The sequence below is a fragment of the Fusarium keratoplasticum genome, chromosome 6 (genome assembly GCF_025433545.1).
Source record: "Fusarium keratoplasticum isolate Fu6.1 chromosome 6, whole genome shotgun sequence".
Taxonomy (NCBI): domain Eukaryota; kingdom Fungi; phylum Ascomycota; class Sordariomycetes; order Hypocreales; family Nectriaceae; genus Fusarium; species Fusarium keratoplasticum.
In genome coordinates this window covers 1,507,307-1,520,192 of record NC_070534.1, presented here as the reverse complement: position 1 = coordinate 1,520,192, position 12,886 = coordinate 1,507,307, and the positions used below count along the sequence as shown (strand labels likewise).

The following is a 12,886-nucleotide window of genomic DNA, read 5'->3' as shown; positions in this document are numbered from 1 at the left end:
TTTCCTCGATGAAACGGTTTGAGAGGGAGTGGAGTTTTTTGTTGACGAGTGAACAAATAGACGGGAGATGATCGACTTGGGGGGGCATGGAAACTCGGCAATAACGGATGATCGGCACATGATGGGGGAAGGACTAGGGCTTTAGGGGTCGAGGCATGTTGGGGTTTGGGATATGGATGTTTGCCGTGAACCCGACCGGTTTATCTTGAGGGGGACCTAGAGTTATTTGACAGCGGAAGAGGCGGTGCCGGTCTTGTAACTATTGAGATTTGTCATGATGGAATTCTACGAGCAAGAGGCAATATTCATGACAGATGTTTTCTTGGCAATGGATATGGATCTCTTTTATTCAGGTTCCACCTGATCAACATTTGTAGACACGGGCTGGCCAATGGACAAGACAGACGAGGTCACTCGGTCATTTTTTGGCATGAGATTTTTGAATCGGCATCGGGACATGGAAAGCACCGTTCAGTCGTCAACTTTTTATCCCCGTGCCATAGCCGGGCGCCAAGTTGCCGGATCCCGAGATTTTTGATCCGGGGGCGTGGGAGGCTCAAGGGAGTAGACAAGGGAAGTATTGTTATATGAGGACATGTTTTTCCGTTGCGTTTCTTGACAGGATATTGTGTCTTTATCGATCATACAGCACGTCATTACCAAGAAACAAGACTGGGCTGGGGAGGTTATAACCCATCGACTGACCGCCCCCCGAAAAGACGCCAAGCCTCGTGGAGCAGGGATCAAGTGGCAGCGGGCTCGAACCACTCACCACCATTATAGCCAGCATCAGGGAAGGCAAGGGGAACGGAACTTGCAAACGAGTTGACTTGGAGTGGGCTCCCGTCCTTTTCTGTTCGGTTCCTGTCGTCTCTATTTTTCCGTCTCGTGGAGATCGATCCATCCCGTTCCCGTTTCCCTTTCAAGCCATGCTCATCCTCCTGCACCGATGACATTCATCCCGTCTCTCAGCCGCTGCTTTCTGTTATTCCCGTCGCAAATCTTTAATCCCCCGTCCCGTGAAATCTGAGTGGCTTCAATTCAATTTCACCCCCTCGATTAGCCTACTCTCACCCCAAACAACAACAAACCACAGCTTCGAATCGTTTTCAAACCTCGTCGCGCGCAACGCGCACAAACCATGAAGGTCATCGTGACGGGAGCCACCGGCTTGGTGGGCAGGGAGATTGTGCAGCAGTGCCTCGCGGACCCTCGCATCACAAAGGTCGTCATCCTCACCCGGAGGGCCGTGTCCATGGACATTGAGAGCCACCCCAAGGCAGACGTCGTGATGCTTCAGGACTTTTCGCGTTACTCGGATGATCTTTTGAGCCGCCTCGAAGGCTCTTCTGCGTGTCTGTGGTGAGAGGACGCCCCTCCCCCAATCGATCCATCTTGGCGAAAGACGCCGTCTTCTTGGCGCTCCCTCACTTGATGCATTCGTCCATTACCAATCTTCATTTCACACTAACACGTCAAAAATAGGGCCATTGGAGGTCGTCCAGATCAGCTCAACAACGACAAGGCATCTCTTCACCACGTCAACGTCGAGCTGCCTCTCGCCGCAGCCAAGGCCATGAGCGAGCGCATCGCCGCCAAGCTACCCCCGGGGCAAAAGTTCAGCTTTGTATTCTGCAGCAACAAGAGCGCCGACCGACACTCTTCAAAGCCGCTGCTCTTCCTGGGAGACCCGCGGAAACCACGGACTGAGGCGGAAAAGGCCCTCTGCGAGGTGGCCGACTCTCACCCGGATGTCTTTAGCACCTGGATCCTGCGGCCGGCTGCCATCGTCACGGGGGACGCCGCTCCGAAGAAGCGGAGGCTCGTGGGGAGCCGGTCCAGCAACGGTGTTGACGTGCCGCAGATGGCAAAGGCCTATGTCAAGGTGGCCTGCGAGGGCTGGAAGGACCGCATCATCGATAATGATGCCCTGCTCAAGATGTAAAAAGAAAGGTTAGCTTCTTCCCTGTACCCATGTAACTTAGTCTACTGCTGTTATCGGGTCCGTCCCTGTTTTTGTACAATGAGCGTTGGAGTCTATTGTTGTTTGGGGGGTGCTGCTGTCTATTTTTCTTTTAATGTGGACTCGTTCGAGGATGGATCCTTGTACAGATCCAAGAGAGACGAGTTTCCTTTTGCGGGAAGAGTCAAGGGTTCTTGTATTGTCACGGCCGCTTTGATGATTACCCAAGTTTTTTTATTACAAAAGCTTCTTTATTGTCTCTCATGCTATAACGCCAGGCTTGAAGATGGCATCCAATGCAAACATACTGACGACTCCTAGTTGTGTCGTAATATGCCCAGGGTATCTCACAATGCCTCATAGCAAGCACCAAATACGCCTGTAATCGAAACCCCAGAACCCGCTCATCAGGAAGTAACAACCGCCGAAACTCAACGATGGCCTGTGAAGAAGTTGGCCAGAAAGACGCCGAACCCATGCCAACAACCCTCGTGCTCCGCAAACCTAAACTGACGAAACCAGCACTTGGGACCACAGCGATGACTGCCCGTATACTCTTACCGCGGGCATCAAGAGTGCCATGTGCGGTGTCGAAGTGCTCGAGGCAGCCGAAGATTCGGTGCTTGAATGTTCGTCGTCTGCGAATTCAGCATCCGAATCCTCGGCCTCCGATAGTGGGGCCGGCGGCCGGGGACCGTCTTGTTCGTCCGGGGCGTTGTCGAGTGCACGGAATAGACTCATGAGCGGCCAACAGAATCGTGAGACGCATCCCACCTCCCACGTATCCTCGTCCTCCAGGGTTTGCCCGCTTCTTTGGTGGACGACAATTGGTACCATGACCGGCTGTAGGTAGACAGCCCGTTCCTGGGGCACGTCCAACTCCTCATCCGAGCTGTCTGTCGCCGTATTCAGCCCCCGGATCGAGTCGTCGGGTTCCTCGTTCGGGCTGACCCGCTCTTCATCCTCCTCTGGGATGACCGACAAGCGCCCGTCGGAGGAGTCTTGGTCACCATCCGTGGCACTTTGAGGAACGACGAAATTGATGTGAAAGTGGTGGCTAGGGGCATGGGGGCAGAGAATGTAGTTGTGTTTGCCCGGGTTGTCGACTTGGTTGCGATCGGGACATGCGGAGGATGGTTCGCCCAAGAGAGGTGTAGTCTCGGTGACGCGCATCGTAGTGTCAAAGATGGTGCTTGTTTCTGGTTCAGCAAGGAGTCGTCGGGAAAGCATCTTTGGAAAGAGATGTGGTCAGGTTTGGTCAAGCGTGGCAGACGGGAGCAAGGCAAGCTGAGGGCGAGGCTTTATATTAATTCTTTCCAGGTAATTGTGATCATTTATCAAGGTTTTTACTTGTAGGTTTCGGTCTCACTTGAGGCTTTTCTTATTTTTGTTGGGCTTCGACTGTTGTTATGGAACTTGAGGTTGAGTGTAATCCGAGTCTCTACCTCGTCTTAAGGATAAAGCAAAAGTTTTATACCGAGACCCCGAGTTTCAGCTTAGACTTTTATTTCCTCCAATACTTTTGAACTTCTTATGTATTAATGCTGTCCTATATACTAGCTCCTCTAGCTGTATTATATGCTGAGATTATTGTCAACGTCAGGTTATGAAAACTCGACCACCATCCTCTATGAGTCCCAGCATCCATCTTTTGGTGTTTAGGACGAGTACCTTGTTAATACATAATTCCATATTACACCGTTTGGTGTGTACATGGGTTCCTAAATTAGGTTAACTTTTAGGAAAATGCACACGTCCCTATGCATGAGAGAAAAGGTACGTTGAGATCTCCCGACTCCGACATGTGGCCATATTCCCAGAGAATCTCGGCGCTTTCTTGTCGCGGGGTGGTTCATCGCCTCGTCGGGAGAGGCCGAAGGTCTATAGGCTGTCGAAGTGGTATAGGATCGCCGGCGCAGCAGATTTAGGCGGCAAAGCAAGGCAATGCGGGTGCTGAGTTCAAGGTCTTTGAACGACGGGGCCAGGTCGTCCTCCCACCAGGTTTGAATCTGACGGGTCTTGGGTGTTTTCGGAGCAACGATATGGCAAACCTCCAGGGTATCTTCATCCTCGTTACTCGCGGACGCCCCATCCCTTGTACTAAGAGCCCTTCCCCCAGGTACATGTCAAGCAACCATGATCATGCAGATGGTGACGCCCCTTGATGCAAGGCTGAGAGTACAAGATGCAAGATCTATGCCACCCACTACGCCTTCGGCGATAAAGAAGACATAAAATAAAAGTCAAAACTTGACCAAGGCTCATGACACAGTTTCCCGTGACTTTAACAAAAAGGATTCTTGATCCTACCTAGGTACGTTGTGCTAAGTTTGCCATTACCCCCTCAGCAGTGACATTCGGATCAATCCCCTTTTCCAAAACGTAGGAGCAAGGATAGTCTTCCCCATTAGGAGGTTCAAGCTGACAATAATGATAGAAAACCCGAAAGACTTGTCAAAAAGCCTTTGACCTACGGTGCCGACAAAAGTACCCGACGAGTACAGCGCAACCTCTACGGAAGACCCTAAGATGGACTGGGCCTACCGAAGACTGGAACACGAGTACAACGAACTGCTTCAGTCTTATAATAAACTGTTGCACTCCAACAGCGTGCTACGCAAATTTGCGTATGGCTCCGTCTTCCTTGCAATGTGCGGCGGGGGGGCCCTCGGCCTCTGCCTATACTGCTGGTTAAGCGCACGAAGTAAGCCCGGGAAGAATGGTCAGTCCACAAGCGGGAGCTCGGGTGATGGGCTTGGGGGTGTTGAGCTACAGCCTTTGACTTCGCCTGGGAGAGCGGTTGTTAGAGGAGAGGAGGAAAGGGGGCTGTTCCCGAGATATCGCGCCCGAGATGCTGCGCCGAGATACTCTGTTAACGATCCCAATACGCAGAGACCAGTGACTCCGTGGTCCATGGTTTGATGATGGAACAAGAGGGACGCAATGGGATGGGATGTCCTCCCAAACACGACTGTGTCTGAGCACTCGCGACCAAGGACTCAACCCCCGATCTTGAGGGACTATGGACACACATGGGCTCATGATGTAATGTTGGGGCAATGGGAAGATCAATTTCAGTGGGGGGGGGGGGGGGGGGGGGGGTACCTGGATACCTAGATGAGGGAAGTTGAACGGATAAATATTGAATAGAAATTGGGTTGTAAAAGCGACCCTTCTCTCTCAGATTAGGATATTTCTATTATTCTTCTATGCATCCTTTTGTGGAACTACCATGTGCCTTTATTCGGACTCAACGCTCAAGCCGTGCACACAAACACATCACGTAGAAGTCAAGTGACACAATAACCACATGCCTATTCATGCTAACTTGTTACAGGATGGATTCGAATTAAAGGTATCGACAAATAAGAAATATGTTTGGGTGGTACACTCTAACCGCTACCTTCGAGTATCTTCTTGGGGTTCGCAAAGCTCAACTCGTTCATCGTCTCAGCCCAAGCCGCCTCCTGAAGAGCCTTGCCAGCCTCCTCGTACATCATTGGGACAAGTCTGTCATCAAGTTAGCTCATGAATCAAGTATCAATGATGGAAGAAGGGTACTTACGGCTTCACTCTTCCTTCGCCCACAAACCCTCCATGACTCTCCACGCCCTTGACAGTGACAGCATCCACATACTGCCTAGCACCAGTAGAAGTCGGCCTTGCAATGATGTGTGAAACAATCTTGAACATGATGCCGGCAAGCCTGGAGCGACCATCAGCTCCAAATTGGGTTCCTCTGCATGCTCCGGGGTTGGGAAAGTTGATGATGACCTCCGAGGCGGGCACGAGGCGGGCCAGCTTGTCAACAAACATGAGGAGGAAGAGCTTGGACAGTTTATAGGCCGTGATGCTCTCGAATTTGGAGGCGTCGTCGAGGACGCTGAAGACGGTCTTTTCGGTTTCTTCCCACTTTGCCCAGTATGACATGTCTGAACCAACAAGAGCCAGGCGTCCGGGAGAAGAAGTTCCACGCTTCTCCTTAAGGATTGGTATGAGAAGGAGGGCGAGGAGGGCAGTGGAGAGGTAGTTGATCTGAAAGGTCATCTCATGCTTTGTCTCTTCGGCCCTCTCGAATCGAGGTCGACTCAAGCCAGCGTTCAAGATGGCAATATCGAGCCGAGGCAGTGACTCGCATCTCTTGGCAAAGGCTTGAATAGACTTGTATGAAGACATGTCGACGAGGGACACTTCGACCTTGGCGCGAGGGAACTCATCCTGAAGCTTCTTTGCTGCAGCATCGCCCCTGGCCTGGGATCGGACGGCGACGATTAGGTGTGAGAGGTTGAGGGCAAGGAGCTGTCTTGCGCACTCAAAGCCTAGACCAACGTTTGAGCCGGTGATGAGGGCAGTTTGGCCGGTGAGGTCGACGGTTGAGGGGATTTTAGGGACGTTTTGGATGAATTGGCGGGAGAGGAAGGCGAGGGGACTGGCTTCCCAAGCAGCCTGGTCTTTGAGGTTGGCGGACATGATGTAGTAGATGATTTACACGGATGAATGAATTGATGCTGAATTGATGGCCTCTATCCTTTCCTCCCAGCTTCTTTCTTATACCTCAAGTCTACGGTCGACATCCGGCCGAACCTATTACTCTTCAAACCTATTTCTAAGCCTTCACCATCAATGAATTCGTCATTCATTCATCCTACGGACAAGTTGAAGGCAATTACACGGAGGTTTTGATACAGAGTGGAGACTTTGAGGCTCGCTAACTCGAGCGCGCGGAGGCCGAAGCGGACGAAGAGGAGCTACCCTGTAAATGAAGCATCTTTATTGGACAAACGAAACTTGTGTTTCATTTTGCTCGCATTCTCGAGTCCGAGGGTTTTGTGTATTTATTCATGGCGTTATTCTCTCTCTTATGAACGATTACTAAGGTGTAGGAGACCCAATTCTTCAAAGTGCTGACTTTTGCTGCAAAACAAACCAATTTGGTAATTGCAATTTAGAGCTGAATGTCGACTCGATCCTTTTTCAGTGACACGTGCAGAAACACAGCCTTTAACCGCTCAAGGTGCTGACCGGGGTAAAAAAGAAAAAGGTCAGCGCATATGCATGAACAAGGTCGCGGCCGATCCCAGAACGCAGAGGCCACATTAAGAGGTTCTTTTGCGTTTTGGCTGGATTTAAATACGACGGGTCAACCTCTCTCGGATCATGTTTATGCTTCCAGCTGCGTTCCCTGGCGAATCAGGCTAGGCTTACACTACATTCCTGGGGTACCAGGTCATCCCATCTCATGAAACAAAAGGCTTCTTTCCAGCTGAGGAAGCTCGTTTCATGGTGAGATTTCAGGGCTGCCATCCACCACACTTCAGTGGTATTACCTCGTTCCTGCGTTACAAACCAAAAACATGAGATTGATATATTCTCGTCCCATCAGATCGCCAAGTCTAGAAGGTAGTAGATCAAAAACAGGCTAAACATTGCGACCGTACAGTAACCACCCCCCTCTTCCCGCTGACGGGCTTCTAGATCCCGATGGATCCCATCCTTGGCGTAAGCCCAGCTGAGCCATCTCCGTAAAAGATTGGACAGACACTGACCGCCCAGTGCATAAACGTGATGCCCTGAATGGATCGTCGTCTAGGGACAGGGGAGAGTGGATGCGACGTAAGGCTGAGCTGAAACATACAGGATGAAATGGGCGGCTTTTAATAAAGCTGCGCCCCGATGATCCGTTCCTCGTGTTAAATAAGACCAGAGGGCCTCGTCCGTTCATCTCTGGCTCTTCAATCATTCAGCTTCACCTGTGGTTGCTTGTAAACATGCCTTCTCTTCGAAACACGCTGCTGGCGTCCTTCCTCGCCGCGTCCGTCTCTGGACGCGACGTCCCGGCCAATGTCAAGAGCTTCAAGGACAGCATCATCAAGCAGGGCTCTTGCAAGAGCACTCTAGCTACTGGCTTCTACAGCAGCGATGGTGACTCTGGCAGTATGTACCTCTTGTAAGATTCTCACACATACACTGACCACTTCAAGCCTACTCGTACTGCGGCGACCACGTCAAGGACTACAACGTCATCTACCTCCAGGGCAAGAACGGCAAGCTCGTCAACATGGACATTGACTGCGACGGCATCCAAGGCAGCCCCGCCGACGACGGCCGCTGCGGTTCTTCTGGTGATACCCAGTCCGTCACCTCGTTCCAGTGGGTTCTCGAGTCGTACGGCACGTCGCAGAAGGATCTCGACGCCAACATCCACCCGTACATTGTCTTTGGTAACGAGGGCACCAAGTCTGGCTGGAAGACCTTTGACCCTGAGAAGCATGGCATCAAGCCCCTTAGCGTCATGGCTGTCGTGTGCGGCAACAAGATGGTGAGTTTCTTTTCTTACAAAGATGAGATGGAATAGCTTACAGGATCTAGTTCTACGGCGTCTGGGGTGACGAAAACGGCGACGACGGCGACTACCCCATGGTCGGAGAGGCGTCCATCTCGCTCGCCACGGCCTGCTTCGGCAAGTCGATGAACGGAAACTTTGGCCACGGCGAGGACGACGTCCTGTACATCGCCTTCCCCGGCAGCGACGCCGTCCCCGGAGCCAAGGGCGCCAAGTGGACGGCCAAGAACTTTGACGAGTTCCAGTCCAGCATCACCACCCTGGGTGACAAGCTGATCAAGCGTATCGGAAGCTCCAGCGGTGGCGGCGGTACTACTCCCCCTCCTACCTGCTCCTGGCCAGGTCACTGCCAAGGTATGTTGTACCCGTAACTGAAAGAGTGAATATGTGTTGACACAATAATAGGCGCTGCTTGCAAGACTCTCGATGACTGCTCCGACGACCTCATCTGCACCAACGGAAAGTGCTCGCCTCCATGAAGGTCATCTGGAGCAACCAAAACCAAGACTGGATGTAAAGTGCACCACTGAGTCGAGCTGAATAGCTTGACGAGTCAAGAAAGGGCACGTTACTGACGGTGTTTGTAGTACGGTTGTTCCAGAGAGGCAGCGCATTTCTACACATTGCGCGTATTCTCATGTAGAACAAGATCTTTGTACATATTTCTCATGTCCTTGTAAATAATCTTTTTGACTTGAGAAATTATAAATCCACTTGGCGAATTGTACATTTTTCGTCATATCCAACAGGCCCCATGTTTATGCCGTGCCCTTGTTTGTTTATTTTTATTCACAAGATCAAGTTGTAACTCTATGCGCCAACCATGATGATTCTTCCATCCGTCACTGGAGCGATGCATCGCGTCCAATCGACTGTGATGTCGAGAGGATCGCAGACGCTCGCCTTGACGCCGGCCTTGAGAACCCACTTTGCCCAGTACTTGCGCATGATGAGGATCTCAAAGTCGAGTCTGACGGCTGCGGGATCTTCGTGCTCTTCCTCCTCAGGTTCCTCTTCCTTTTCCTTCTCCTTCTCCTCCTCTACCTCTTCATCGCCGTCATTCTCATTATGAGGTCTAACATTGATGCTGAATCGCCTCTTGAGGAACCGACCCCAAGGATCCTTGGCGGCAGGCTTCTCGGTCTTTTCCTCCTCGGGAAGCTTCTGAGCCAGCGAGGTGAGACTGGGAAAGTCGACGTTGAAGGATGTCTTTACTGGGGACATGGGGGTCTCGCAGCGCTCGGCCACATTGACCCAGTGCTGGGCCAGGTTCTTCCACTTGCCAACGGTAAGCAGGCCCATGAAGTACTGTCGGAGCATGGCTGAGATGAGGATGCCATTTTCCTCCTCGATGATCTCTTCGCACTCGCCGCCCTCGGACTTGACCAGCAGACTGGTGAATCCATCTATCCACTGTTAGTGCATTGTAGCTACTCAATGTGAGTCGAATCTTACCCTTTCCACGTCCCATGTAGCCTCTAGTGCACAGAACATAGAGCCTCTCCGGATCATACGGCTCCCCGCAGATATCCGCCCAGAGCACCCTGTTCCCCCTCGGCCGCGAGGGATCAAACTCGAAGCGAATGTTGGACACTTGGGGGAACCTGCCCTCTAGCGCCGGGTACATGGACACACTGTTCTCGAGCGCGTCAAAGATGGCCTGCCCCGTGACGCGGAGCAGCACGACGGGGTCCTCGAACGGGAAGCACGTCGTAATGTCCTTGATGCGGATCGCTCCTGGGGGGTAGATCTGGTCGCCGCGGATGGTGCCCGAGGCCATGATGGTGCAGTCGGCGTTGTGGTGCTGTCTCATAACGTCGCAGACAAAGTTGCCGATGTTGGATTCTCTGGTGCGGACGGTGCTGAATCGCGCGTCGAGGGGAGTGGCTGTCCATCCAACTGGCTTGGCCAGAGACTGGTTCAGCTTGGATGTGAGCTCATCAACTAGCTCCAGAGTAGGTTGATCCTCCTCGATGGAAGACGTGATGTCCCGTCGCCAAATGTCAAAGTCCCATTTCGTAGGGTCATCAGGCTTTCTCCTAGCCTCGATGTAGCTCAGATTCTTAAAGTCAGTTCCAGAACGCAGCACATGAGTTCCATTGACAAAGTTGTGAGCATAGTAGTGATCATGACCTCCGAGGATAATGTCGATGAGACCCTCGGTCTGCAGGGCCAACTTATCATCATTGGGCTCTCGCTGATGGCTCAGGCAGATGATGATCTCTGCGCCCTGCTCCCTCAGCTGCGGGACAAGCTCCTTGGCCACGGCCGTGGCGGACCGGTATTCGAGGTTAGGCGGAAGACTGTTGATGGTCTCGAGCCACTCACGCTCTCCCAGTCCGATGAGACCAACCTTGATGCCGTTGGAGGTGGTGAGCATGTGCGTCTTCTTGGCGTTTCCAAGAGGAATCTCCTCGCCCAGGTCCGGGTCGATGACGTTGGCGAGGAGCCAGGGGAAGTTGCACTGGCTTGAGAGGTTCTCATACTGCTTGACGCCAAAGTCAAAGTCGTGGTTCTATAGAGGGTGGTCAGTTGTCGGGTCGGTCAAGGGTGGTATGACTTACCCACCCCTACACAAGCACAGTCCGTTCCAATCATATTAAGCACCGGAACCATGTGTTGACCTGAGCCTAGGTTAGCAAGCCATCCATGCTTGGCGAGGGCATATATAAGTCTTGGCTTCCTCCCCTAGTATATAGACTTTAGAAGCATTCCAACTCACCCTTTGTAACTGTGCTCTCCAGACTGGGATTGAACACGTCTCCCGAAAAGAGGGTCAGCACCTTGGGCTGGTCCTCATACTGCTCCCCGTTCTGGTACTCGCGGCACACGTTGATGAACCTAGGCAGGCCGCCCACGGGCTCGGCGCTGGAAGGGTCGAGGTGATAGACGTCGTTGTAATGGAGGATCCTCAGCTCAGGCGGCGAGTCGGCCTTGCCGTCATCACCAACTCTGCCAGAGGCAAAGGTGACCTGTGGTTCAGAGGTGACTTCAGCCATGGTTGATCTCTTGTTCACTCTTTCTCAGTCTCGTCTTTCTTCCTCTCAAAGGAAACCCAAAACCTTCTTTCGAGAAGCCTTCAAGAGAATGGGATGATGACAGGAGCAAGCCTCTCACTTGGAGGCGCAGCTTTCTCGTCGACCCAAAACAAAGCGCTAACGGGCCATCATGCAGGCTCAGTCTCCAGTCTTTGCTCCCGTCAGCTCACGTGACGCAACAGGAGGCATGAAAATGTTAATTTGTGTTGCCAGTTGATTTGTCCCCCCCTCCCATTAAGCTATTGCCAGCGCAGCAGTACGACGCTGTCATGGAAATGCCCTCCTCTCTCTCAATCAGCGGGCGAGGACACGGGAGTTGGTGGGGGAGGGGAGGCCCGCAGAGGTGCTGGCTCACGCGGAACATGCAGTGAGGCATCCGGGCCCAAGTCGGTGAGGGCGGCCAGTGGGAGCGGAAGAAGCTGTAGATGCCGTTGGAGAATGATGTGCCTTTAGTGTGCATTGGCGTGGCATCTGTACGAAGGGTTTAAGAGTAAAAGCTGCTTGACTCGTGTCATTATTAGTCGTGGAATTGACCTGCGGGTTGTCATTGTTAATATCGACCTCCTCATAGGTAAAGAGAGCTGACTCGTATGAATGCCTCAAGTTGACGAGACAAGAAGCCAGCAAACAACAGAAAAGACGCTCTTGACAAGATGCTTCCATGTCACTTCAGAATCTCTATCCCTTCCGGCAGCTCCCTCCCCTCAACCCAGGCCTTGATGGCCTCCGCAAACAGCTCGGGCTTCTGTAGGTTCCATGTATGCACCGCCCCTCTCACCACAGCGCCCAGGGATCCCTCCACGGGCATCTCCCTGCCCATCCGCCTCACCGCCTCGATGTCGTCTACCGTCTCCGCCGCAATCGACAGCGTCCTCATCGGCAGGCTTCGCACGTCGTCCCAGGTCAGCTCCAGCAGTCCCATGTCCACTGTCTGGATCACCTCCCACCTCCTGTTGCGCCGCATCTCCGACAGCAGCCCCTCGTGGTGCCGCATGCCCCGACCCGTCGCCACGCGCATGTACAGCCAGACGGGTACGAGCTCTAGCAGGAAGAAGGTCATGTAGTATGTGATGCTCGGGTGTCCGACGACCCACGCCCACTGGCGCTCCATCGGGTGTCCGGCCGTGACAAACGCCGAGAGCACCAGGTCCGGATGCCGCTGGCCGAGCCGGAGGGTGACAAAGGCGCCCATCGAGAGGCCGACGACGTGGGCCCGGCCGCCCTTTGCGTGCCGGCGGATCAGCGCCGCGACGCGGTCGGCCGAGCTACCGATGTCGGCGGGTAGTATGTCCCGCGACCGGGAGTGACCGCTGAGGTCGGGCGCGATGATGTGGTAGTTGCCCAGATGAGTGATGACGAAAGACCACTCGATGTGCGAGTTGAGGAGGCCGTGGAGGAGGACGATGGTGGCGGGCCTGTCGTCGTTGAAATCCATAAAGTAGAGCTCAGGCTCTGTCTCGGCGGTTTCTTGTGATGCCATTCTGCTCAGATTTTGCAATCGTTGATGATTGTAGAGCCTACAATCTTCATAGATGTGCTCAT

The 12,886-nt window shown here is 53.0% G+C and overlaps 6 protein-coding genes across 6 annotated transcripts; 2 read left to right on the top strand and 4 right to left on the bottom strand.

Moving 5' to 3' along the window:
* Positions 1-1,141: 1,141 nt before the first annotated feature.
* Positions 1,142-1,945, top strand: NCS57_00843000 (NAD(P)-bd-dom domain-containing protein; the record flags this gene model as incomplete). Its single annotated transcript, XM_053058245.1, has 2 exons — positions 1,142-1,362; positions 1,486-1,945. 2 exons carry the CDS (start codon positions 1,142-1,144, stop codon positions 1,943-1,945), a joined length of 681 nt encoding a protein of 226 aa, XP_052912076.1.
* Positions 1,946-2,467: 522 nt separating this feature from the next.
* Positions 2,468-3,193, bottom strand: NCS57_00842900 (uncharacterized protein; the record flags this gene model as incomplete). The annotated part of the gene is made up of 1 exon (XM_053058244.1): positions 2,468-3,193. The coding sequence occupies one exon, from the start codon at positions 3,191-3,193 to the stop codon at positions 2,468-2,470; it is 726 nt and encodes a 241-aa protein (XP_052912075.1).
* Positions 3,194-5,355: 2,162 nt separating this feature from the next.
* Positions 5,356-6,433, bottom strand: NCS57_00842800 (uncharacterized protein; the record flags this gene model as incomplete). Its single annotated transcript, XM_053058243.1, has 2 exons — positions 5,356-5,473; positions 5,529-6,433. The coding sequence occupies 2 exons, from the start codon at positions 6,431-6,433 to the stop codon at positions 5,356-5,358; spliced, it is 1,023 nt and encodes a 340-aa protein (XP_052912074.1).
* A 1,283-nt stretch (positions 6,434-7,716) lies between these two features.
* Positions 7,717-8,785, top strand: NCS57_00842700 (Endo-chitosanase; the record flags this gene model as incomplete). Its single annotated transcript, XM_053058242.1, has 4 exons — positions 7,717-7,897; positions 7,945-8,282; positions 8,333-8,660; positions 8,712-8,785. The coding sequence occupies exons 1-4, from the start codon at positions 7,732-7,734 to the stop codon at positions 8,783-8,785; spliced, it is 906 nt and encodes a 301-aa protein (XP_052912073.1). The 5' UTR covers positions 7,717-7,731.
* A 331-nt stretch (positions 8,786-9,116) lies between these two features.
* On the bottom strand, positions 9,117-11,305 carry NCS57_00842600 (uncharacterized protein; the record flags this gene model as incomplete). Its single annotated transcript, XM_053058241.1, has 4 exons — positions 9,117-9,712; positions 9,762-10,821; positions 10,875-10,930; positions 11,029-11,305. 4 exons carry the CDS (start codon positions 11,303-11,305, stop codon positions 9,117-9,119), a joined length of 1,989 nt encoding a protein of 662 aa, XP_052912072.1.
* A 703-nt stretch (positions 11,306-12,008) lies between these two features.
* Positions 12,009-12,836, bottom strand: NCS57_00842500 (AB hydrolase-1 domain-containing protein; the record flags this gene model as incomplete). Its single annotated transcript, XM_053058240.1, has 1 exon — positions 12,009-12,836. The coding sequence occupies exon 1, from the start codon at positions 12,822-12,824 to the stop codon at positions 12,009-12,011; it is 816 nt and encodes a 271-aa protein (XP_052912071.1). The 5' UTR covers positions 12,825-12,836.
* Positions 12,837-12,886: the final 50 nt, after the last annotated feature.